General features: G+C 40.3%; 1 protein-coding gene and 1 long non-coding RNA gene across 4 annotated transcripts; one reads left to right on the forward strand and one right to left on the reverse strand.

Annotated features, from left to right (window-relative positions):
• Positions 1-458: 458 nt before the first annotated feature.
• LOC124270598 lies at positions 459-27833 on the reverse strand. Of its 2 annotated transcripts, XM_046705615.1 has the most exons (6): positions 27575-27833; positions 13117-13130; positions 8169-8492; positions 7412-7486; positions 4350-4396; positions 459-2310 (listed from the first exon to the last, which is right to left on the reverse strand). In XM_046705615.1, exons 3-6 carry the CDS (start codon positions 8413-8415, stop codon positions 2209-2211), a joined length of 471 nt encoding a protein of 156 aa, XP_046561571.1. In that variant the 5' UTR covers positions 8416-8492; positions 13117-13130; positions 27575-27833; the 3' UTR covers positions 459-2208. The 2 variants fall into 2 exon arrangements, with proteins under 2 accessions (XP_046561571.1, XP_046561569.1); XM_046705613.1 differs by lacking the exon at positions 13117-13130.
• LOC124270600 lies at positions 1388-20149 on the forward strand. 2 transcript variants are annotated; one of them, XR_006896834.1, is made up of 3 exons: positions 1388-1495; positions 15517-15533; positions 20136-20149. It is a non-coding gene; the product is annotated as an uncharacterized LOC124270600 (long non-coding RNA). The 2 variants fall into 2 exon arrangements; XR_006896835.1 differs by having other exon boundaries at positions 1388-1499; positions 20136-20148.
• Positions 27834-27848: the final 15 nt, after the last annotated feature.

Here is a 27848-nt window from a genome sequence, read left to right on the forward strand (position 1 = left end):
AATGTTCCTGTGACCCTTTATTTGTTTCTATCAGTATATATCACCAATGCACTTTAAACAAAATTCCCATTTTCTACATATACTCGAATGTTCAAATATTCTGGATAACGATCTGGACTTTCCCGATTTCATTCAGCAGTTATGTTCTTTTACATAAAACGTCTCTCATTGCATAGTATTCAGAAACAAACAACAAATAGTTAAGCTCAGCAGAACGCGTATGTACAGAGGAAACAATATATACATATATGTTGATGTCGGAATAGCTCTGTTGAGTTTCCGCTCGTTCCGACAGTTGATTAATAGGATATAAACTAGTGCTCAAAAGAAACTATACACCGCAAAATATTATGGCTGAGTATGGTTTTATCACTTCCTTTTAATTTTGTGAATTTTTATGCAATGTTTTGCGGTGTATAGTTTCTTTTGAACACTAGTTTAGATATGCTTTTCTTTTCTTTTCAAGTTTGGTCAAACACACTGCATACTTTGTTTTGAGCACTAGTTTAGTGTCAGTACTTCATCATGTCCCAGTCGGGACATACGATCCTCAATGGAAATAAGCAATACTTCCCTGGAACATATTTCACATGCCCCAAACAATGCAGTATTTCCATCCTGAATCTGTGCTATTAAATATAAACACTGCATGGCACTTACATTTAAAGGCCATGTAAACACAAAGCAATTTTTACTCATTTTATCAATTTCATACAAATGAAAATTGCATATGTACATTTTAAACGTGCAAGGAGATATGAGCAAATATCCGGGCGTTTGAAGGGCCACCCGAGTCCGTGTTCAATATATACATAGGGAGAACACGGAACTAATACAGTCCAACGGGTGGGTTATAATGGGTTTATTGCACCAGTCAAGGAGCATGATTGTTTCTGTGAACAAATCCCATCGGCTATAATGTGACGGCAAGCATGGTCCTGCTGAGGCTCCATGTGTCAACTGAGGGTCCATGTGTCAACTGAGGGTCCATGTGTCAACTGAGGGTCCATGTGTCAACTGAGGCTCCATGTGTCAACTGAGGGTCCATGTGTCAACTGAGGGTCCATGTGTCAACTGAGGCTCCATGTGTCAACTGAGGCTCCATGTGTCAACTAAGGCTCCATGTGTCAACTGAGTCTCCATATGTCAACAACCTACTGTGAACACACTTTCCCATCCATACAAAACTTCAGTCTACTTTCACTTTGATTTGAGGTTCCGTACAGTCCCAGGTTGTACAGACTGGTCGGTTGCCCTATATCATGAGTATGAAGCATTAACTAATGTATGTGTCCCTGTAAGGAGACAGGCCGGTGGGTTTGGGGATGCTTTAAGGTAACAACCATTTAATATTTTCAGATATTGGTTGGAGAGAGACAGACATTCGCAACATTTCCAGACACCTAAACTGTGTTCTCTAAAACACGAGTGTAAAGTAATTGTGTTTAACTTATCTGGTGAACAATCTTACTTTTCGTAAAACATGAGTGAGTGAGTGAGTTGTTTTTTAAGCGCTGTTAGCAATATTCCAGCAATATCACGGCGGGAGACACCAGAAATGGGCTTCACACATTGTACGCATGTGGGGAATCGAACCCGGGTCTTCTGAGTCACAGACGGACGCCTTAACCACTAAGCTACCTACGCCCCTTCGTAAAACATTTTCGTTCGAAAATTTACTTCACCCAACATCACCACTTTACTTCGTCCTTGGGTGGTGGGGCAGTTCCTCCTGGGGTGATGGGGCAGTTCCTCCTGGGGTGATGGGGCAGTTCCCCCTCGGGTGGTGGGGCAGTTCCTCCTGGGGTGGCGGGGTATCCCAGGAGGAAGTAAAAACCTCACTCTGAAGACCCGGGTTCGATTCCCCACATGGTTACATTGTGTGAAGCCCATTTCTGGTGTCCCCCGACGTGATATTGCTAGAATATTGCTAAAAGTGGCGTAAAACTAAATTCACCCAGTCACTCCGTTTCCTCCTAGAATATTAAATGACCCGAAGTATACCTGCCTATTCACCAAATCCACCCGCCAATCTACCTAATGATACAGTGATTGTAGATGATGCTCAATTCATGGTTGTATACAAATGTCCCAATGTCATAATGACAGTACATGAGGACCTCAACAACATTTGTTGAGATGAAATATAGCTGCAAGAGTTCATACGTGGGCTGGTAACGTCTACTGTCCAAGGCTTGTGACGAGCGGCTACACGTGGGTCACTTCCGTGACGCTGGGTACAGTAGCCGAGGTTTCCTCTGGGCCGACCTCCTTGCCGTTGCCCTCGCTGTGTTCTACGGCTGAGTTCTTCTGTGGAGAGGGGAAGATGTCAGATTAGAACCTCAAGATTTGATCTTTCATACGTCACTTCCTCTTTTTTCTGTTAATCATCATATGTATTATATAATATAATATTACTCTTTTTTTTCGTTGTTTTATAATGCAATATATCTTTGTTGTTGATTTTTGCTTAGGGTGTTTATTTAATTCAATTTATTTCATTTTATTTATCTCATTTTATTTCTTTCATTATTTCTTCCTTTCTTTCTTTCTTTCTTTATTTAGTTGTTTTGGGGGGTTGTGGCTGGCGTCGGGGGAGGCGTTAGAAAAGTACAATTATCCAAGAAACATCGTAGCAATAGTGATTTGAAACGGAAATTATATATATCGTCTACCTACCTTGTTGCAAGGTGTTATTTTTAAATAGGTATTCAGACTCATGGTTTCAATTAAAGTGATATCTAGAAGTGCAACTATCGCTGGTCAAGTAGGCAGTGGTCATACCCCATCTGAATGTGGTTACATACATCATCAGCAGCACAGCTGGGGTGCCACCCGATATCCCATAGTGTTGCAATGTAATGGAGATTGTATGGTCACAATGGTGCCTCACGGATGCCGAGTTATAGCAGCCAATATGTCTAGTTTAAACTTAGTTATTTATAAACCTCTGTGTTAAATCTAACGCTATGTTTACTTCACTCAACCCAGGCTAAACTGATCTCGGTAGACCGCCGTCATGTTGTTGTTTGTTTGTTTTTAACGCAACGCTATTCCTGCTATACAACGGGTCACACAACAAGGTAATTTATAGTAGTCATTTCTCTACGTAACCTGGATACGTTGGCCTGTATAAACAAGCCCGCGAGCCTGTCTTCCCGAATCCAATAGTCTATTCCAACGACAAGGCGACAATAAAATCGCTATAAATTCATGATGTCTCCAAGGTTGTCCGATTTACACCGGCCAATGTGGAACCACCATGTTAACCCAACATTAAGAGTAGTACGCAATGCATAGACCAGTCAGATTCAGCGTTTTATATTCCCGGATTATTGCGATACCCCTTGAAGAAGCTATAAATTACAGGAATATTCGGAACACTAAGGCTAAGCTGAACGTTCCAGGTTTGCAAGTAATATAACACCGAGGTCTCTATCAAAGGATTAATCTTAACATTTCAGTCTTATTAGAAGCTACAAGGATACGTTAAACTTTCCTGCCCTATTAAAACACCAAGAAAAGGTTTAACAGTCCAGAAATATTAGTAACACCAGAAATAACCGTAGCCTTCCATGAATATATCACAACAAAACTGAGGTTCATGTAACATGTGTTATATTTGGGATTACACTTTCTTAGTAAAGTACAAATTCTAGTACTTTTTTGAGTTGATTAGGTGCCTGACTCTGAGGGTGTGAGTTCGAATCCCGGATGGTGCTCAACTAAAAAAAGTACTAGAATTTGTACTTTACTAAGAAAGTGTCATCCCAAATATAACATATGTTACATATGACCACTTTCTAAATGGCATTGTGTAATCAAGACTGAGGTTCAGGCTGTAGAGGACAGCCCTTATATGGTTGAACATGACGTATTTACTGTTATAAACAACAGGATGTGTCTGGCTGGTAGCTGGTCCTCTGTTGTAACCCAGTTCGATTTCCCACATGGGTACAATGTGTGAAGCCCATTTCTGGTGTCCCCGGTCGTGATATCGCTGGAATATTGTTAACAGCGGCGTAAAACTATATTTACTCACTCACTTGTTTGATTGTGCGTCACTCTACTCTGAAGGTGTGGATCTTTGCCAATTACCCAACTATAAGGTTTGTATATACAGACCCACGTCATATAACTGCAATACTGTAGAGTGCTTCGGTAAACAAAACCAAACCCCAAAAATATGCAAAGTTTAACAAATTGTTTTGAAATTATTTTGGGAAACTATTGTATCCCAAACCACTATAGGTATACACATCACTTTCTTCATTATGACGAAAGAGCAGTGACTAGGAGACGGTACCCTTCACTGGGGGATATTCATTCCTCTGTTGTAAGGGGCCTACCTCAGTGTTTGTGGTCTCCTGGGATTCCTGTATGGGTGTAGCGCAGACTGAAACAGACAGTAGACAGTTTATTCCTTTATCAAACCCAGGATGCGGGAATTATATGGGTAGAACATAGGCGGATCCAGTGTGTGTGTGTGTGTGTGTGTGTGTGTGTGTGTGTGTGTGTGTGTGTGTGTGTGTGTGTGTGTGTGTGTGTGTGTGTGTGTGTGTGTCTGTCTGTGTGTGTGTGTGTGTCTGTGTGTGTGTGTGTGTGTGTGTGTGTGTGTGTGTGTGTGTGTGTGTGTGTGTGTGTGTGTGTGTGTGTGTGTGTGTGTGTGTGTGTGTGTGTGTGTGTGTGTGTGTGTGTGTGTGTGTGTGTGTGTGTGTGTGTGTGCACCCCACCTTTTGTCCTGAAAGTTTATTAAATGACCATTCAACCTCTGGTGAAAATGAAGCGTGCACCCTCCCTTTTCTCAATAGTGTGCACCCCCCCTTTCTCAAAAAGCTGTATCCGTGCCTGTAGAAATACATCAGCCAGGAAATTGTGTGATGGGAGATTGCAGCTGCTGAAGCTAGCTATGTTCAGACTAGTACGACTATACTTAGTTAATGAAACGAACATGAAACATCCTGTATGTGTATAGATATTTTTTCACGGTTGCTGTTTTACACGATGAAAACATTCCCACTCAGAAACCCACAGACATTGGTAGTTTCTCTGCTGTAACTAGACAAGCAACAGTCGCAAAACTTCCCAACTTTATTGTCCTAGATCAAAGACAGTCGTGACTTCCTAATTTAATATTGATTTTTGGGAGTTGTACTTCCCTTTTTTAACACAGTGTTAAGACATTCGTGACTTCCCTAATTTAACATGGATTTTAGCAGTTGTAGCTTCCCAACATAGCATAGTTGCTTCAATACAGATTTTGGACAGCCATGACATCTCTACCTTAAAACCAGTCCTGCAATTGTTACGACCTTACTTTCACATAAAGGTCCCGGTTAGAATGAGCCTTCAGTAACCCATGCTTGTAAAAGGCGACTAACGGGATCGGGTGGTCAGGCTTGCTGGCTTGGTTGACACATGTCATCGGTTCCCAAGTGCGCAGATCGATGCTCATGCTGTTGATCACTGGATTGTCTGGTCCAGACTCGATTATTTACAGACCGCCGCCATATAGCTGGAATATTGCTGAGTGCGGCGTAAAACTAAGCTCAGTCACTCATTTTCACATAAACGAGCGACGGTCCCTCATTTAACGTCAACACTTGAATGAAAATATACTAGTACAGTTGTATATTATCAGTTTAAACTTTGTTGCTAACAAGTACAATGTATGTAAATACATGCATTGTTCTATATTTGTACAGTGTTAGACATTTATTAGCATTAAACAATGAAACCGAAACTGTTCCTATCAAACGGCAGCGTATGAAGGGTAAGGTCAGTGGGTAACAGAGTGGAGGGAGTAGTTCTGTATAGTCAGTATCAGAGTTCATTAACACCAGAAACACCACGGTTTGTAGTGTTATGCTGTTAGATAGTTTAGCCGATTTGACTTGAACTACGAGGGGGCGATGGGGTAGCCTAGTGGTTAAAGCACTCAAAACCAAAAACCAGGGCCTCGTTCCACAAAACGACCGTAGCGCTAAGATGATCGTAACTCCCATACTTAACATAGACTTACGACTGTCGTAGCGCTACGATCGCTTCGAGGAACGGGGCCGAGGACCCCGTTTCACATGCTATCGTAGTGCTACGACTGTCGTAAGTCTATGTTACAGTATAGGAGGTACGACAGTTGTAGCGCTACGGTAGCTTTGTGAAACGGGGCCCGAGTTCCATTCCCACAAGGTTACAATGTGTAAAGCCAATTTCTGATTTCCCCCGCCGTGATACTGCTGGAATACTGCTAAAAACAGCGTAAAACATAAAGAAACTGAAACATGAGACGCATATATAGACAGATCATATATACAGGGCCCTTATTCTCGAAATGTTCGTAGCCCTAAGAATTCTTAACTTTGATCGTAGCCAATGTGTTAAGAGTGGTCTTAAGAAGTTCGTAAGGCTACGAATGTTTCGAGAATAGCTAGCCAGATTCATAACTTTTGATAAAATTAAATCAGCAAAAATAGTTTGAAAACTTGGAAATAGAAAAACCCACGGAACTCCTTTAAGGGCACTCTAAAGGAATTGTGAAGGCCTGTGCAAAACCCACAAGGTTACAATGTGTAAAGCCAATTTCTGATTTCCCCCGCCGTGATACTGCTGGAATACTGCTAAAAACAGCGTAAAACATAAAGAAACTGAAACATGAGACGCATATATAGACAGATCATATATACAGGGCCCTTATTCTCGAAATGTTCGTAGCCCTAAGAATTCTTAACTTTGATCGTAGCCAATGTGTTAAGAGTGGTCTTAAGAAGTTCGTAAGGCTACGAATGTTTCGAGAATAGCTAGCCAGATTCATAACTTTTGATAAAATTAAATCAGCAAAAATAGTTTGAAAACTTGGAAATAGAAAAACCCACGGAACTCCTTTAAGGGCACTCTAAAGGAATTGTGAAGGCCTGTGCAAAACCATCGGCAGTTCCAGTCAAAGGAAGGTTGTCTGACCATAAAAGTAGGAGGACAACATCGTTACGGTATTGCAACCAGATTTACTCTAACTATGCTACTGAGTGGTAGCACCCATTTTTCAGACACCCCCATTTTCAGACACCCCATTTTTCAGATAATCTCAATACACAGTAAGGAATGGTTCAGTCATGTTACAATACTCGTTAGTTTCTTTCTGTTCTGACCCGTGAAGATCCGGGTTAAAATGGGTTACTCAGTATAAGAAACCCATGCTTGTCGTAAGAGGGGACTAACGGTGGCCAGGCTCGCTGGCTTGGTTGACACGTGTCATCGTATCCCAGTTGCGTAGATCGATGCTCATACTGTTGATCACCGGATTGTCTGTTCCAGGCTCGATTATTTACAGACTGCTGCCATATAGCCGGAATATTGCTGACTCTTTTTGTTCTGGACACCCAGGCCTAATATTAAGGCAATTATCATACTGTACCTTCGGTCGCTGCAGGATCATCGTTGAATATGCCACTGCCGAAGCCGCTGTCCTCACGGAAGGAACGCCGAGTCACTGCACAACGGAAGTTGTACAATTTAAATGAAAATACCGATTGGAATGTAAATACAGTTTCATAAAAATGGAAACTTATTAAATAGAACCCTTAAAGGCTACCAGGAAGGTAATTACAATATCAGCGGTACCATACCGGAAACCATAGAGGTCCCGTTTTGTCTGCTCCATTATCCAATTCGAATGGGTTCTTTGAGCTGATATTAATTCTTGGGATCTCCTCTATTTATTCAGTCATAAATGTCCCTACTAACAGGAAACTATGCTTTTGTGAGAGAGTGAAATATGGTTTTACACTGATCGTTGCAATGTTCCAGCAATATCAGGGCGGGGGATACCAGAAATCAGCTTCTCACATCGTGCCCATGTGGGGAATCGAACCCGGGTCTTCGACGTGACGAGCAAACGCATCTTAACCACAAGGCTACCCCACCGCACCCTTTGGTTTTGGAGAAAAGGCCGACAGAGTTACTGGCCCAATTGAGCCAATACAAAAACCATTGGGTGATCAGGCTCGCTGACTTGGTTGGCACAAGTCATCGTATCCCAATTGCGCAGATCGATGCTCATGCTGTTGATCACGAATTATCTGGTCCAGACTCGATTATTTACCGCCGCCATTAAGCTGGGATATTGCTGAGTGTGGCATTAAACCAAACCAAACCAATACATTGTCACTCACCGTGTTGCCTTCGCTGTGGAAATAGGTAGAAATATTTTCTATACTGCGCCACAACGTTCTTCAAAGTCAAACCGATCTTGTCCGAGACGAGTTCAACCTTTTCGGGGGTCACCTCCGGCGGTTCAGATCCAGATGGGGTTATTTCCAGAGCCGTTACACTCGTGTCTAAGGTTAACAGCATCTTACGCATCTGAACTTCCATATTCAACAATTCTTGCAGAATTTGATCTGTGTTCACAGTAGCCATGATGACGAGTTAAGGAAAATAACAGTGGACCTGCCGGGCTCTCTATTCTCTTTCGTCAGTCCACACTGAGACAGAGACTGAAAAATAATTATTTCTGTATAAATTCAATGCGATGTTCCTGCAAATGCTGAGAAAATCCCTCATTACTGTCTCCGAGTGTAAGGCAGGTTATGTTTATTGCCACTCTTTATTGGCCACAGTAACATATGTAAGCATGATTTTGAAATAAACTACGTAAAATATCAATTGTTTCAATCACGCATGACCATATTAGGTTGGTTCGGTGGATAAATACAGGGCGTAGCAAAACTCGTGTGTTGTGCTATCACCGTTATCGTTGTTGTTAAACTGTGAACGAAAACTGGTTCCGCATGTGGTTTATCTCATGCTACCATGGGTATCGTTGCTACCAAACTGTATACGAAAGTTTTCTTATTTCGTGACCCAAACCAGGTCGGACTTGTTTGATAAATGTAGTCAGTTATCGCTAATTACAGGTGTTAGGCGTCGACAGATAGGGGGTATAGCTCCGTTAAAAACACAGGGTGGTTTAGCAGTTTCCAAAGAGGAAATTGATAATGTAGATTAACTGGTAAGTCGGTAAACCTTTGTCATGTGTTTGGGGTCGGTGGAATAGTCTCGTGGGTGGGGATGTTGTTAGACTAGTTCGACGGATGGAGTCTCGTGGATGGGGTGATGGAGTCACTAGTGTGTTTATCAGGGGCCAATGCTTAAGGTGACATAATATTAAGTCATTTAATTAACAATTTACTAGAATAGAATTTAATGAAACCTAGAAGCGACATCGTGGCGTTGTGTCAAAATTAGTCGAATCGCGACAATGAGACAACGTAAAAATCACCATTTCTAGAAGGTCGCGTTGTCGAGCTTTGTAATTATCTTTCATTTACTGAAACGCAATTACGAGAAACATGTGGTCGCATTGTTGTAGCTGACACTTTTTGCTTGTTTTTGCAAGGGCGACAAATTCCATAGGCCATAAACTAATCACGATAAACACAAACAAAGCCATTTTCAGCACATAATATACTATACCTTTGATACAGTGCCCGACCCTGACCACGTTTGTTATGTTTCATGAAATAATGATAAATACTTCCGGCAATACATTCCATAGTGTGATCGACATGTTGTACTCTCGCGGATTTCCCACTACAAAACAAGACTCCAGTATTGAACAGCATTCGTAACTACTCGCCTCTTTCCGTGACCTACAAGAAGACTCGTACCCCTATCGTACGCCATTATTGCCAAGAATCGTGGCAAACCAATCAAATCGCGCGTAGTAAAACGCATTTCGAAGCATGAAAATGGCGGCACCGTTGAAGTTTGAAACTTCGCTGAACTATGCAAAGCACAATTTAAGCATAAACTTTGAGCTTAAAGATCAGCAACTTTAAATCCTGAAACATATTTACAAAGGGAATGACTGTATTGCTGTTTTGCCCACGGGATGACGGATATTCTGGGAGCCATGTTTGGAAATTCAGAGTTATCTTTCCTTGGTAATAGTACTAGACTATTTTCATCTCCCTGCCCGTTTGCGCTTAGACAGGGCCCAGTTGTAAACATGGCCACAAGATGGGTTCGAGACGCCATCCGGCTTGTCGGAATGACACGAGTAGTTACGAATGGTTGACCCATGTCATTGCATCCCAATTGCGTAGATCGATGTTCATGCTGTTGATCACTGGCTTGTCTGGTCCAGACCGCCGCCATATAGCTAGAATATTGCTGAGTGTGGCGTAAAACTAAACTCACTCACTCAAAACAAATGGTGAATTCCTGGCCCAGAGTCAAGTGCATAAGCCGCTCTTCTACCCAGGTTCAGGGGGTTCGAACCAACCCTTTGAAAACTCTTAGAAGTAAATCTATATAACTATGCAAAGCAATGTGAAAAGCACACCGACAAGGTAACATTAATCAAGTCTCTTCTGATCTATGAATACCCGCGTTGTGGACAAAACAAATCTGGTCACGTGATATGCAAATTAGCACCAGAGCGTGAACAATAGCGTTATATTATCTGATTGGTTCCTGTTATATATAGTTTCGGGTTTGTAACAAAAATAACTGGAGATCTGTTATCATTGTGTATGGACCGATATCGCCCAATGAGAGGCGTCGTCCCGTTATGTGACGAGCAGGTAACAGGAAGCACCATGCGAGTTCTGATTACACTATGGAATGCGAGATACACGTGATATCGAGAAATGGCGTTCACACAAACAATGTGGACATGATGGTGTCAGCCATCATGGCCTAAAGTTATTTAACTAGGCAGGTAAAGTTCATTAGGCTATGTGGGCATTCATGCCTCACTGGTTTTATGGGAGTAGGGTGGATTATTGCTGGACTGGTCCATTTTTGACCACAGGAGGGGTGAATCATAAGAATCAATAAAGCTCAAATATTCATATTGAGATATTTATTTTTCTAGCAGTATTACACTAGTGTAATATTGCCGTAAAAATATTACACTGCAGTATCTCCCACGGCGAGTAACGAATCATGATATCACACTGTCATGACAGATCAGATTAAAGTCGACCGAGGTTGTGACGATTGGCTTCATCCTGGATCAGCTGGAAGGTCGTAGTGTATGTGGCTTCAGTCTTGTTTCGCACAACAGTAAACTGGAGGGTGCATCAGTCGCTGATATCAGCGTGGAGAGTGCAGATCTGTAGGAAGAGTGAGGTTTTTGACGCCGCCCTCAGCAATATTCCAGCTATACGGCGGCGGTCTGTAAATAATCGAGTCTGGACCAGACAATCCAGTGATCAACAACATAAGCATCAATCTACGCAGTTGGGAACCAATGACATATGTCAAACCAGTCAGCGAGCCTGACCACCCGATCCTATTAGTGACCTCTTATGACAAGCACGGGTTGCTGAAAATCACTTCTAACCGGACTTTCACGGGTATCTGTTGGAAGTGTTTCGGGGATGTATAGAACGTTCCATCACCATGTATGACATCGGCTTCGCAAAGATGAGAATTCAGTCCTCGGCCCCATGATCTGTCATCAGGAAGTCTTCTCCTGCATATGTAGTTTCCACTCTCCATCCAGCTGGATAGCATGTCTTAAGTAACGAAGGACGAATTATACATGTAGGGTGCTTTCATGGTTGTGTCCCGATCCAATCTTCTGTAGGCGATCATCTTGTGTGTGGATAGATCCTTTACAGTGCTGCCCTGTACATGTCCAGTAGCAAATGTCATCTACTTGATGGTTGACTTTAAACATATGTCCTGCATAGTATGCAAGTCACGAGCCATAGTGATATAGATATAGACATAGCTACAAACATACACACTTATAGCAAGTTTCTTCCTTCTCATGTTATTTGGAGAAGGAAACAGAATTATACACCCTTCTTTTAAATACTCCTCCACCAATAAAAGATCTAATCTTATTAAGATTAACAGTAAGTGCTTGAATCTACCCAACGTTGATGTTTTCACAGTAGACAACTCTCATTCCCAGTGACCCCCGTCCACTGATCAGTGGACTCTCCCACTCTTGTTTCATGATGTCGAGGTAAATACAAAGTCATAGCCTTTCTACATAACATACTGTCTGACTCAACAACAGTGTAAACGAGTAAGTAAATGCAATACATAACATAAATGCAATACATAACATAATGTCGGCTTCAACAAAAGTGTTAATGTGTATGTAATGTAATGCATAACACAATGTCGATAATGTAATGTCGACACAGACCTGAACAGTGGTGAATGGTGCACCTTTGACAGAAACTACTTCCCTACACGACAATGAAAGCTGTAATAGTACATGCAACTAAGAGTGGAAAATCCGAAATTATGAACAAAATGCCAGTACACATAATACAGGTAGTTGGAAAGTTGTCTGACAAGAGAGCCCTGATGTTGATTTCCAAGATAAGATCAGAAGCTGCATTATGAGTGAGTGAGTATATATGGTTTTAAGCCGCTTTTAGCAATATACCAGCTACATCACGGCAAGGGACATTTTACCCATGTGGGGAATCGAACCCGGGTCTTCGGCGTGACGCTTTAACCACTAGAAGCTAACACACCACTCTCATTACAAGTGAAGGTTGACACCCGTCACTGTAATAGGCGTGGTGAGGTAGCCAAGACACCCGTTATTTTTTAAGTCTCAGTAGAGCAGTCTGTTACTTCATCATGCACATGCCGAAACGTCACATAATTCATTCAAAACAAAACAAGCATTTAGCCGTCACATTGTAAAAATAAATGCAATGTACATCCACATGTCAACTCCGTCTTTATCAAGAAAATTACCTAAACATTAAACAACTAAACATTATGAAATATCTGAATTATGATATCTGGCAACTTACGACAGTCGACCCGAGACGGCTGACACATCCAACAAAAACAAAACCTGTGAGGTAAACATTAGAGTGTTTATAAACAACTCTTGTAAACATTTATTGGTTTTACCAATGTATCTAAAAACAAAAACTATTTCTCAGGATTGTGAATACTTTTATATTTCTGGACTTAAAAATAGGGAAATTGTTGTAAATTTCCATCGTTTGTGAACTTGTCAATAATACGGAACATACAACAGAAACACATTATTCATGAAGCAGTTGTAGTGAAGGAGATGTAGAATTTGTTTACCAAAATAAATATGCTATTTATGATTAATGTTACACATACCAGCAATATTCCAGCTACAACAAGAATAATGTTCATAAATTTAGTTTCGGTCGAATTGCTTTTAAAACTTATCAACCAGCTGGGGAAATCATCTCAGCTACGTACACATAATTTCCATTCAATTTTCAGATAATTATTAAGAAAACTACAACTATTTAAACATCATATATTAGACATACCAATCAAGTTTAACATGCAATATATAACAAGTTTTATGGATAACAACTTCTTTATTTTCGTGAGTGCGACGTTTCGATACAGATTCTTGTACCGTTGTCAAGCAAGAGTGATACATGAAGTGTAGGAGCTGCATATATATACTGTATATAACAATGAAACAACATAATAGACAAGGGGAAACAACATAATTGCCATGATTGGCTAAGCAGTAAGCTGATGAAGCCAGTAAGTACATAAAGGATAGTGAGAGGAAGCCAGAGATGTAGTTACAATGAGATGTTTATACAATGGATGCGATGTTTATACAATAGACTGGGCTTGGTGGAGGAGTGGATCATAAGCAGATGGAATGAAGTATCCTTGGTCACGGTTGATGGTAGGCTTGTGCCGTTTGATGTGAATGGCTTCTGTGAGCTTGCGTTTAGTGAAGTCCGTTTGGTTGTTGGCGAGAATGGTAATGTCGGACCACTCTATTTGATGATTGGGGTTGGCTTTGATGTGGTCAGAGATAGCTGATTTGGTGTCGGAATTAGCAACAGAGGTGCGATGTTCTTTGACTCGGGTGTTGATGGGTCGGGATGTTTCACCTATGTAGCATTGTCCACAATCACAGTCTATTTTGTAAATAACACATTTCGGGTTGTTGTTGTTGACGGTGGGTTGTTTTCTTCCGTTGGCATGGAGGAGGTTGTTGAGGCTGGAGGACGCTGAGACACCCACCGTCAACAACAACAACCCGAAATGTGTTATTTACAAAATAGACTGTGATTGTGGACAATGCTACATAGGTGAAACATCCCGACCCATCAACACCCGAGTCAAAGAACATCGCACCTCTGTTGCTAATTCCGACACCAAATCAGCTATCTCTGACCACATCAAAGCCAACCCCAATCATCAAATAGAGTGGTCCGACATTACCATTCTCGCCAACAACCAAACGGACTTCACTAAACGCAAGCTCACAGAAGCCATTCACATCAAACGGCACAAGCCTACCATCAACCGTGACCAAGGATACTTCATTCCATCTGCTTATGATCCACTCCTCCACCAAGCCCAGTCTATTGTATAAACATCGCATCCATTGTATAAACATCTCATTGTAACTACATCTCTGGCTTCCTCTCACTATCCTTTATGTACTTACTGGCTTCATCAGCTTACTGCTTAGCCAATCATGGCAATTATGTTGTTTCCCTTGTCTATTATGTTGTTTCATTGTTATATACAGTATATATATGCAGCTCCTACACTTCATGTATCACTCTTGCTTGACAACGGTACAAGAATCTGTATCGAAACGTCGCACTCACGAAAATAAAGAAGTTGTTATCCATAAAACTTGTTATATATTGTACGTCTCAACTTCTAAAATGCCACTCAAACAAGTTTAACATGGCTGTCTATGGGATAAATTAAAATTAAGTTGTACTTATGGTGCTTAATCGGGTGCCATTCGATAACTAATGAACGAAAAGATGAAAAGCAATCATGTACACGTGGCTGAAGATGATTTCCAAGATGTTAGCAAAATATCAAAACAAAATCATCACTTCTACTCAATTTATGTTGTTTTTTTCTTGCAACAGTTAATTAACATGTAATTAGTCTATGGAAATTTCACTAATGATGACTCACTTATGGCCAATGACTGTATATGATCGTGATTGATACGAGGACATTTGTAACACCCGACACTAACGCATGCCGATTGTTCGTGGTATAAGAAACGTATTTCATCAACGCACTTGTGAATACTATATTAAGTAAGAATAGCCTTATCACAGTTTCGTTCGTTCATTATGATTTAAGTTGTTACAAGGGAAAATTTCATAAGACATCTACTGTGTGCAGATACTGTAAATTGAATGTCCTGGAAGATGAATACCATGTTCTGCTAATTTGTGATCATTATAGAAACATTAGATGCAAATATATGCCTTGTTATGTTACGAAACAGCATTCAAAACATAAATTTATCCAACTGTTGTCTACTTCTAACCGTATATTTATTGAAAATATTGCTTTGTATATCTATCATGCTATTTTGAAGAGAAATCCACTCTGCTTTTGAACTTTGTAAATACCTGTACTATGGGCCTGTGGCCTTCAGTTCTGAATAAAGATTGATCGATTACTATTTAGCAAAATATTATATTACGACGTAAGGATTCGGGATTAGAATACGTCCCCAGGATAGGACATATCTTAGCATAGGTGAGTGAGTGAGTTAGGTTTTATGCCGCATTTAGCAATATTCCAGCAATATCACGGCGGGTAACACCAGAAATGGGCTTGACACATTGTACCCATGTGGGGAATCGAACCTGGGTCTTCGGCGCGACGAGCCGAACTAGGATATCCCACCAGCCGAAGAGGGATTCAAAGCTATCTGACATGGGTTTATCCTGGTAACAGTTTATGAAGCTCACATGCATTGTCCAAAATGTTTCTTTTTACAAGGAAATACTTATGCTATATGCTATTATACTATAATATTGTCATAAAACATAAAACTGCTCCTCAATACTTTGATTCTGGACCGAGAATCACTAACATCATCCTTACAAAACTACGTTACATGTGTAGTCAGTTGAATTATGATCTATTCCGTGCTGGTTTAAGCGATAACCCAAGTTGTTCTTGTGGAAATGTTTGTGAAAATTCTTATCATTACTTATTTGACTGTCAATTATATACAGTACAGAGAACTACCATGATGACTAATTTACGCAGTATTACAAATGTGGATATAACCTATGAGTTACTAATACATGGCAATGCAGATCTGACTGTTCACATAAATCAAAACATATTTAAAATTGTTCAAACATATATTTGTCATTCAAAACGATTTTCTTAATTGTTGCAATTGTTCCTCTTTTTCCCATATTTCTGTTCTGTTCTTCTCTGTCCATCTTGTAGAATGAATGTAAATAATACTATGTAAATACTACGGAGAGGGTGTTCTAAGTTGTATAACTTGTACCCAATCCTTTTCTCATGAATAAAATATGTTTAAAACAAACAAACAAACAAAACAAATACTTATGCGATATTCAGTCATTCATTTGCATGGAATAACATTTCCTCATAGAATGTGATATGTATACAGGTGTACGATATAAAATGTTTACATATAGTATACACGATCCCATTTGTCAACACCTCTTTATCAGCTGAAAGGTCATGCACATCTGAAATACCCAACACATTATCCAAACAGTGGGTATTGGCGTTCCAACCATGTCAAATGTTTTATTTGTGCTTTGTTTTGTGAGATGATAATGCTGACATACTGATGAGCAATAGAAACTTTCTCTTGCAAAATTTTTCATAGTATTAACATATTAAAATATAATCAAATGCAAATTGCCCCATAGTTATTGTCAACAACAAGGGTTCGATTCTGATCAACATCAGCGCCAAACGCACCTCTTGAAAACTTTGCACCGAAAACAGCAAAATGCACGTGTTTGCAAGTAATGGTATAAAACCACCTCACAGCACAGAGCAGATCGTACTTCAGCAGAAAACCACTTTACAATGCCGAGGTTAACTTCAGCAGAGCGAGAGAGGGCCATCGGAATGCTGCAAATGGGCGCTGCAACGGGTCACGTTGCAAGAACCTTCAATTGCTCCGTCGTGACCGTCAGGAACTTTCGTCGTCGTCACCAATAGACTGGTCAGACCTCAGACAGGCCCCAGACAGGCAGACAGGTGACAATTGCGCAGAAAGACCGCCACCCGAGGACGTTACACATTAGAAACCCCTTCATGACGTTAACGTCATCTGCGTCAACAGCACTCAGTCACCCAGTGAATCGAAGGATAGTGTCAAGGAGACTACGGGCCTATGGTATCAGGGCCTACCGACCGTTCCGAGGAACGCTGCTGACAGACAGACATGGTCGCTCGAGTTGTCCAGAACTTCTTTCACGCCAACAACGTCAATGTCCTGCCATGGCCTGCACGGTCTCCTGACATGTCGCCAATCATCGAGCACGCATGGGACTACCTTGATAGAGTTATTCAACGGAGACAGAATCCACCGGTTACGGTGCAGCAAATAGCTCATGCCCTGTCGAAGAAGGGAGGCGAATCCCAGCTGACGTCATCAGACGCCTCACAACTTCAATCAGAAGACGTGTGTTTGCATGTATTCTATCCAGAATATTAGACTTCTGTTCACGCTTTGCTGTGTTTCCCGAATGGAACCACTGATCGTGAATTCTCTAGTTTGACCCCATGTCGACATAACCTGTTCAATCAGTTTTCAGCTTTGTAAATATCGAACGTTTGTACTTAGCACGTGCCTATGTCATTGCTTCACAAATTATAAATTGCAAACTTCGATTTCTTCTTGTTTTAACCTGAGATCAAATTGAACAAGGCGAAAGATGCCTTTGCTCGTCAGTATATTATAAGTTATTCACTGGTCACGAGGGGGACATGGGTTGATGTACCCTCGATGTTTGTTTATGTTCCCTGAGCCCGAAGGACCAGTGAACGTTAACGTATTTATCTTACCGAACACCTTAATGTTAATTTTGAATTGTTTGAAGCACTGGTACAAATCGTTTTGTAGCCATCGCTAGATTTTGCTGACAAGAAAAACAGATTAGAGTTATTTCCCTTCCATCGATTTGCATTCGCAAAACATCGGTAATTTCCGTACATCATTCGTGATTCAATGTAATTCGAGATAAAGAATTACTACCACGAAGTACCAAATGAGTTGCCATTGACAGCAGGGTACACTGAAACGTTACTCGCTTGTAAGCGGGGTACATTGAAAACATTAGAAGAGCGGTCAACCAATCAGAAAGCGACATTTATGTGTGAGGTAAAATAAATATTCTTGTATTGCACTGTCCTGTATTGTATGCATCTAAATTATATCTAATGTTACCTCTGTCATTTCACATTTCCTCTTACATTACACCAAGACCAACAGCTGTCAAGATCACATTTCACCCAGGATTCCCAGTACCTATTTTGAAAGCTTGACCACTTTTGCTGACCACTGGTGAATTTCGGCATCATTTTCTTGTGTACATATTTTCCATGTTTTGTATTATACCATTATTGTATTTATAATGCCATTGAAATTTTACTCTTATTGCATTTGCAATATCACCATAATTCTATTGCAGAAATATATATCAATTATAAACTTAGTTAACATTAGATACAATTTGTTATTTGTATAACATTTCTTTGATGTTTCTTGTTTAACAAATGTCCGGTTACCTTACTTTCTTCAACATGGATATTGACATGTGAAAATAAATTTAGGAATTACATGGACAATCTTGTATTCTATTGTACGACATACTTATTATTCGTAAACATATCAAGACAAACAAACGTGCTGCAATGGGAGGAATATTATTTGATTATGACAATAGTCATTGTTTTCCTTATTCTTTTCCTCTTTCTACATCGAGATATTTATATCATAAAATATATATGTTTACATGTATATGTTTGGGAGACAATATGCGGAAACGGTACATGTTCAGGGTATCAGTACTCTCTGTTATTACTTCCTACATGTACATACATGAATAGAATCTAAAACCTGTACCCAGTGCCCTTCACATTCAGATCAACTGTATGCTACCGATTCCCGTTATGTTTTGTGTATACTATTATATGCAAATCCTTCTTCTTCTGATAACTGCTGGAATACTGACCATTTAAGGCTCGTGTCAATGAAATGTCACACATTCATAAAGGTTGTATATTGTACAAAATGTTTAGGTTTAAAACAGCTGCTCGACATACATATCGTTAAACCTGCTTAGGACTCGTGTTGAAGTCCTGAAAGAAACAGGGCCCTTATTCTCGAAATGATCGTAGCCCTAAGAATTCTTAACTTTGATCGAAGCCAATGTATTAAGAATGGGCTACGAGACGTGTCGAGAATAGCTAGCCAGGTTTTGCATTTTTAACCATCAGGTTTAGGACAACACAGAATATGTGTCTTTTAAACAAACCGTGGAGTTGAACAAGAATTGTTGACTCATTTGAAATTGGAGGACCTTGGTGTTGATGTTGATGTTGTCTTAGTGGAGAGGAAGCCGTTATGCTAATACATGCAATTGTCAACATATAGGTACCGATCACAATAGCTGACTAATTAATTAATTTTTTTTACAGTGATATCATTAAAACGCCGTATAATGACAATAAAAACCATTGTATAACCAAACCGGCTGGGACCATAGTTTCAGTTGCTACGGTTTTCACGTATTTATTTTTGGCTATTGAGGAAAGTCTGTCAGATATATTAAGACTATTTTCTTGGAAAATTATAGCTATTAAAATGTATGACGTTGTAAACTTTAGCGACTTGATGATATTTTACAAGTATGCTCATTCAATGAGGTGAGGTGAGGTGAAATTGGGTTTTACGTCGTGCTTGAGAATATTTCGCTCATATGACGACATGCATGCGTGTGTATGTGTATGTGCGGCTGCTTGTACTAGCCCAGACTGAAGCTGGTTTTATAGTGCTAGCCCACTGAGATACCATACCGCAGTGAAGCATGAATATCCCACTCAGACACATTATACTGACTCCGAGCCGACCAGTCCTTGTTGTACCCATTAATGCCGAGCGCCAGGCAGGGACCAACAAGTACCATATTTTAACGTCTTTTGGTATGACGCGGTCGGGGATCGAACCCGCGATCTTCCACTCTCCGGGCGGACGCTCTAACCACTACACCACGGAGGCGGTCTGCTCATTCAATAATAGACGGACAATGAAACTTAATCATCGCTAATCCAACCAAAGCTATGCATGCTATATACGTATAAGTGAAAAGTGAGTGAGTGAGTTTAGGTTTACGCCGCGCTAAGCAATTTTCCAGCTATATGGCGACGGTCTGTAAATAATCTGGACTAGTCAATGCAGTGATCAACACCATGAGCATCGATCGACGCAACTGGGATACGATGACATGTGTCGACCAAGCCAGCGAGCCTGACAACCCGATGCCGTTAGTCCCCTCTTACGACAAGCATGGGTTACTGGAGATCAATTCTAACCCGGTATAAGTAAAAAGTCGCCTCTGTGTCAAGCAAAAATCGACACGAAAAAAACGTTAATGTCAACATTAGTGTGTTGATAATCTTGAAATATCATAAATTTTTAAATGGTTTCCGGAAACACAATCAGTCTTGACTTTCATCATTTATCACCAAAGGATGCTAGTTTATTTGGGAGCCGATGTTTTAAAACAATTTGCTTAAGTTCACTTCCAGCTATCAGCCAGTTATAACATTGGATGTGGTTAGCAACGTAGATTTCATCAGTAGTATCCATGTTGGAATGTCATGTACACAGTAACTGTTGTAACTATGTTTTACAGGGCAGTGTTTACGATACATAAGTGAACTATCACCAAGGAAGACTATTTTGTCCGGCTCGCTTGTCACAAGTCATTGTGAAATGTAGGACCAATGAGAGAACGCGTTTCACAAAAACAAGTTACACGTCAGCTCGTAGTCTGTCTCACAGTCCCTGAACCACATTATTTTCACTACTGTCAAGCCCTCTCGTCAATGCTAAAGCAAGTCTAGATTTCCTCAGGTTCAGGTTCTGAATCTCTAGTCTCCCTGGGGCTCCTTTTCAATTTAAATGTGCTTGTATGTTACTATCAAAATTATATATATTCAGAGACTAAGCAATAGTCTAGTTAGCTCGCTGAAGGTTGGTCTCGTGGTTGACTTGTTCGTTACACTCGCCGAAGGTCCGCAATACAAGCTAAAAGCGGCAACAATCTTGGACACAACTACAAAACTCAATTTTACCTCACAGCGAAATAACATCCTCGTTGCTGTAAGGAGCTGACCTCTTTTTATCAAATCGGGGACACCGACTGCGGTTAACCGCAGTCTAAGTAAACTTAGGCTCAGTATTATTCGTTAAACTGCTATAATAATACCCCTTCACACTTGAAGCGGAATGAGCCGGAATGCCGTCGGAATGAAAATTCCTGGAGATTCCTGGAAATTCGAACTGCATTCTAAAACTTCTTACTCCATTCCGAATGCACTCCAACTATTCGTGTCAATTCTTATAACATGCCCGAATGTTTTGAACATGTTCAAAACTTTCGAGGTACATTCTAAGTGGAAAAATATCGAACAACATTTGAAATGTATTCTAACTGCATTCTAAATATTCTTACTGCATTCTAACTGCATTCTAAGAATTCTGAACGTATTCGAGGGAGAATCGAAAAGGCAAGCCACTTCAAATGTCCCGAATGCGCCTCGAATGTATTTCGATTGCTGGTGGAATTTAGGTGGGATATTCTTCAAACGTATCGGAATATTTCAATTGCACTTAGAATACAGCTCGAGTGTACATCGAATACACCTCTAATACAGTCAGAACATCCCGAATGTTCTTCAAATGAGCCCTGATGTCACCAGAGCACTGCCGAATCGCATAAAAACGTAGCCACCTGTCACTGAAACTTCGGATATCATTCACAAGTTGTCTCCAGCCTCCTGGCACCACGTTGCGCTGCTCATCTTCCTCATCCACCAGTTGTGGAGATTAGGATAACGATTCCTCATGAAGATGTGCAGGCAGACACAGCATTCAATGACGTCCTTCACAACGGAAGACCTTGGCAGCATGGTGGGGTGGAGGGTTTGCCAACTCTGAGACATGATTCCAAATGCATTTTCCACTACCCGTCGGCCCCTGCTGATCCTGGAGTTGTTGATTCTCTTTGCTGGGTTTTATACCCCACCGTGGAACATTCCAGCAGCATTCTTGATGCATTCGTGTTACATTCTAAGTGAATTTGAAGGACATTTGAAATATTCAAGCTGCATTCTGTTTTAATTCTTTAACATTCGATCCATATTGTGGGGTCATTCCAAGAGCTTTCTGAATGCATTCTATGTAAATTCGTACAGCATTCAAGGTAAGTTCCAAATGAAATTCGAGTGCTATTCACGCAACAGTCGGACCGGCCCCGTACGGCAGTCGAAATTCATTTTAAGTATTCTTAGTGTATTCTAACGGCATTCTAATTATTACCGCTGTATTCCGATTCGTTCGAGCTGCATTCGTGATCTATTACATTTGGAATGAGTAAGAATCATTCGAGGCGGGTTCGAAGTGCGTTCTAAGTATTCCAAAAGTATTCTTACAAAGCTTGAAAAAATTGTTTATTTTGACAAAGTGTACGTCACTAGTGGTAACAAGCATGTGGGGTTTCCTGAGGCCCAATTTAAATAATATTGTTCCCTTTTTGTTACATTGAATTTCAGAATTAATATAATTTTAAGGAAAATATTTTTAGTGAGTCAGTGATTGAGTTTACTTTTACACCGCACTCAGCAATATTCCAGCTATATGGCGGCGGTCTGTAAATAATCGAGTCTGGACCAGAAAATCTAGTGATCAACAGCATGAGCATCGATCTGCGCAATTGGGAACCGATGACATGTGTCAACCAAGTCATCGACCTTGACCACCCTTACGACAAGCATGGGTTACTGAAGATCAATATTCTTACCCGGATCTTCACGGGTCGAATATGTTTTAGGAATCATACGGTATCAGTATAACTTTACTAGAAGCAAGCTCATCCGTTGCTGCGTACCAGCAGTCATGACGTCACTGTTTAATGTGCACACAACATTCCCCGTGCTCATTCGTAACTACTCGTGTCATTACGGAAAAAGGCGAGTAGTTACGAATGTCCCCGTGCTTTGAACAGTGCTTCTTCGTTCACAACGAAAACAGTCCATGAAACTGAAACGGGTTGAACTGTTTCTGAACCTCTGTCAGTGGGGATATCGTAGCACATTTTAAAGCCGTAATTTGGAAACAACATCCTGCCTGTGAAAGTTATTACCGATCGACTTTCTTTACCGAAAACAGTGGTAGATGTACGATGTGGCTACTGCTCTCTCCACAGATTAAACATAACGAGATCAACAATCTACGTCTTTAACAAAGCTACGGGGCCAAAACAAAATGTAAAAAAACCAACACTTCAAAACTGTACATGACCAAAAAACTGAAAACGTTACGAAAACGTGGTTACGTTGAAAACAGTCGCCGAGCAGGTCCGAAACAAGGAAGAATCATTCTTGTTTGTTTCAAATTAGCCACTGTCAACCATAATTCTCTCTCATTTCAAATTGGAAACAGATATATTAAATAGTTCAGCCATTAGCATCCCTAACGACACTATCGCCCATGCCTGGTGTTCCCTAGACTAACGCTTAGTCTCTGAATATATATAATTTTGATAGTAACAAATAAGCCCATTTAAACTGAAAAGGAGCCCCAGGGAGACCAGAGATTCAGAACCTGAGGAAATCTAGACTTGCTTTATTTGGGGCTTTAGCACTGTAGAGAGGGCCTGGCAGTAGTGAAAATAATGTGGTTCAGGGACTGTGAGACAGACTAGGTGTCCCCCGACGTGATATTGCTGGAATGTTGTTAACAACGGCGTTAAACCATACTCACTCACTCACTCTCTAAAGACATTATCAGATATCGGTGAAACAAAAGCTTAGTTCCAGGTACCATTTAGCATAGTAAGTCTCCCCAGTATGATTAAAATACGTTATGTATTCGTATACTTTCTTTCAAATCTCACAAACCGTACTGAAAATTTGAATCCTGTTTGTTTGCAACATCTTCTACGAGAGTTAGCTTCGACACACAATTGAGATAACGCAGTCATACATTGATATGTGATTTAACCTTTAATAACATTAGTTTGGGGCTGTAGATGTACAGTATAGTCAGTTCGGACTGACCATGCCCCTTTCACATCCGGGTAGGTGGAAAATACTGTATCAACGCACGTTCGTTCAAGGAGGTGCAAAATACAGAGTACATACGTCATCATATAGATAATGCTTTTGTCACACGACCATATCACCGTATGTCCCAATAACCATACACAGTGAAACATTCCACAGTGGAAAAATGTGTCACGTGTCAACTGTGAGTGTGAAAGGTGTGTGTCCGTGTAATACCTTTACACTTTCACACATAGTATATATACCAGGTCATCTTGATCTTCGCTCGTCTAGTTCCGAAACAAAGCGCTGCTTTATACATCACAGATTGATATAAAGACTATTACCATGTGATCTAAATTAAAACAGTTAACAAAAACACTTTATTTATTTGTTCGTTTCATTTATTTATTTATATATTTGTGCGTTCAATTCATTTATTCATTTTGTATTTATTTGTTCGTTAGTTCGTTTTATATATTTATTTATTTGTTTCCATATTATTTATTTATTTATTCGTTTCATGTATATATTTAAGTGTGCATTCGATTCATGAATTCATTTTTGTATTTATTTGTTCGTTAGTTCGTTTTATTTATTCATTTATTTATTTTGTGTTTTCGCCCACTCACTCTATGGTTGGTTAAGGTTGGAGATGAGAAACACATGAAAACTATATGGATGGCCTAAGCTTCCTTGAGCTCAAAATAAGTTGAGGAAGGAAACAAGGAATGACAAGACTAACACCAGTGATCTAACAGTAGAATCGGGAGTTCTTTAACGTCTTTGGAATTGTATAAATAAACGTTTTGATCCCAAAGATGCATTGAACGCCACACAAGATTTAATGGATTTGCTAGGACGTTAACCAGCAACTCGAGTTGTCAACCCCAACAGTTCCCTATGAGTGTAGGTAGACCATATGATTCCCCACGTCACTGAATAATACCACTATTTTGACTTATCATTGGCTTATGTCTCATATAACTTTTTAACCGCCATAAATTAGCTGAAGAGGAGCACATGGGTAGAATTCTGTTTTTCTTGGAGTGCAGCATTGCTGTGTCTTAAATTTAATTGTATCATCCTTGGTTTGAGAGCACAAACATGGATATCGATAAGTTTTTATGACAAGAGTCAAACAAAGGCGTAGTATATTGCATTAATTTCAAAAGGCCTGTCAGCTATTCATTAACTACACCCCGTAGTGTATGTACTGTTTTAATAACATCTTCTTTATATCTTATTTGTTCGTTTATTAATTGTCCGAAAGGGTTTGCGCATTTCAGAATATCAACAAGCACATATCACCTCGTCGTTTAGCATTGTCTACACAATATTTGAAACTATTGAACAGTAAATAGACGGTGTTACAATTGCTCTGTAACTTCCTAATTGAAACACCATCTATTTAATGACACGTCTGTTTATAACATGTTTATTAACACTTAGGGAGAGATCAAGTCTAAGCACTAGAAATTAAACTTAAGTGATTTTTGTTGGTCATTATGTAAACTAACATCGTATGAATTAAACTCCAGTTTTTTGCTCTGGTCTTGTAAGGCAAGGAAGAGCATGGGTAGTCTCCTTTGCCTTGCACATCTTGCAAAAAAAGTACTGTTTTACACCTTCGTTCCCCCGGGACTTCGGCAAGACTTTACTAAGCACGTTTTGCACCGAGTATCTTGGCGTAGATACGTTTGCTTTAACGAAGAAAAAACGTTTGTGATAGTTTTCTATGAATGCGACGCGATTTCAGATTTCCCCGCGAGAGAAGACTTACGAAAACATTCGACGTTACCAAGTGGTTATTAGGTTTAGACAATCAAAATGGAATTAAGCCATTCTCTGCTGAAGCGGAATTGCTTAGCCGCGAGGATTTCCTAGTAGACCCATCATGCATTGCAAGGGGGAATTACATCAAATACGGCAAAATTTCCATGTTTACATATTCGCTGACCGTGAAGCGTGAGGGGAAGTACTGTCCAAATCTGAAATAGTGGGGTATAGGCCTGTATACACCCGTACAGTATATACTATTGAAACGCCGGGTAAACATTAGGCTCCACAATAAATATGACATAACAAAATGCTCAGCAAGGCTAATAGTATTCTTTTGCATCAAATATATGTATGTACGTCTTTCAGTCTGTTCGTCTGTGTGTGGACTGGTTTCCTTGTTCCGGTGTAACTGCACCACTCCCCACACGCACCGCATTACGGAGACTAGTCTTCAGTACATATTGGCAGCACTCAGATTCGCTTTGCATATTCCGATAAATATATAATACGTAATAGTGTTTGGTATTCGTATGTAAGTCTAGTATTTCCGGGGGCGTTGAGGTAGCCTCTTGGTTAAAGCGTTCGCTCGTCACGCCGAAGACCCTGGTTCGATTCCCCACATGGGTGCAATGTGTGAAGTCCATGTCTGGTGTCGCCCGCTGTGATATTGCTGGAATATTGCTAAAACCGATGTAAAACTTAACTCACACACTTAACGGATGTGAGTAAGACGGAATGTATCTATGGTTGCAGTGAGCGCAGTTGACAGCATCTACCCGGAAGACCCGGAAGTACGTGTCCAACATTTTCGATAAAATCAGTAACCAATATTTGTGATTACCCATTCCTTACACGTACAATTGGAAGTATGCCAGGACGAACCTATTTGTTAGACAACAGGTCACATAACACAAGACGTATCTACTGACATCATGTTCTAAAGAAAGGGACCGGCCTTTTTCTTGTCCATGTAAATATATAACTGCACGGAATGACCGGATGAATGTTATGATTCACATGGTTGATAACATAAGCACATATCAAACACATCATTTAACCCATAAATATCATGTCAGGGATTTTTTTTCATTTCCTACAGCGAAAGTAAGATCAACGTAGTATTACCCCAAAATGAAAGTGAAAAACACATTATCATGAAAATAATAATAATTACAAAAGCATATGAATTGAAATTGATTATCATTTTCGTATTCAATTGAAGTCATGACAGCACCTTGCTCTGGTACGAAAAAAGTCGCAGCTGAAGCCGGAGAAGATTGGACTGGGTTGGATTGGATTGGAGAGAGAGAGAGAGAGAGAGAGAGAGAGAGAGAGAGAGAGAGTTAAATTTGATACAGTTGTGTGTGTGGTTGTGCGCGCGTGCGTGCGTGCGTGCGTGCGTGCGTGCGTGCGTGCGTGTGTGTGTGTGTGTGTGTGTGTGTGTGTGTGTGTGTGTGTGTGTGTGTGTGTGTCATCCCTGCTCTTTCTTACACACCAATTCTATCAAAGTTCAAAGAGTTATTTTTCCCAGTGAACATGAATAGCAATAACGGATTTTCGGTCTAGTCACTTTTCCACATCAATGCTAAAAAAGAGAACACATTCACATACAAGCAATATGTAGGTTTGATAAGCACTTGATCTCTTAATCAAAGATGATGATTCTGAACTAATTGTCGAAAACTTCGTGGATACTCACGTCATTCGTGTATACGATGTTTGTAGGTGTTTCTCACACCTTGTCGATAGCATATTACTTCCGTGTTGATGGCGAAATCGGTCAGTCAAATCACCGCTGTCCAGGGATTCCGGAGGTTACTAATTACCTCTTATTAACTTCTCTTTGACAACACGTAAACATCAAAAGTTGGCAGCATCAGCCACTTGTATGTGCTCAGATGCTCTGCCAATGTACTTTCTCATATGTCAAGGCAGGCCCAGTCGGTGCGATCACTCTATTGGTGGCTAATATT

Source organism: Haliotis rubra, unplaced genomic scaffold, assembly GCF_003918875.1.
Source record: "Haliotis rubra isolate DU_JTF1 unplaced genomic scaffold, ASM391887v1 Scf153, whole genome shotgun sequence".
NCBI lineage: Eukaryota > Metazoa > Mollusca > Gastropoda > Lepetellida > Haliotidae > Haliotis > Haliotis rubra.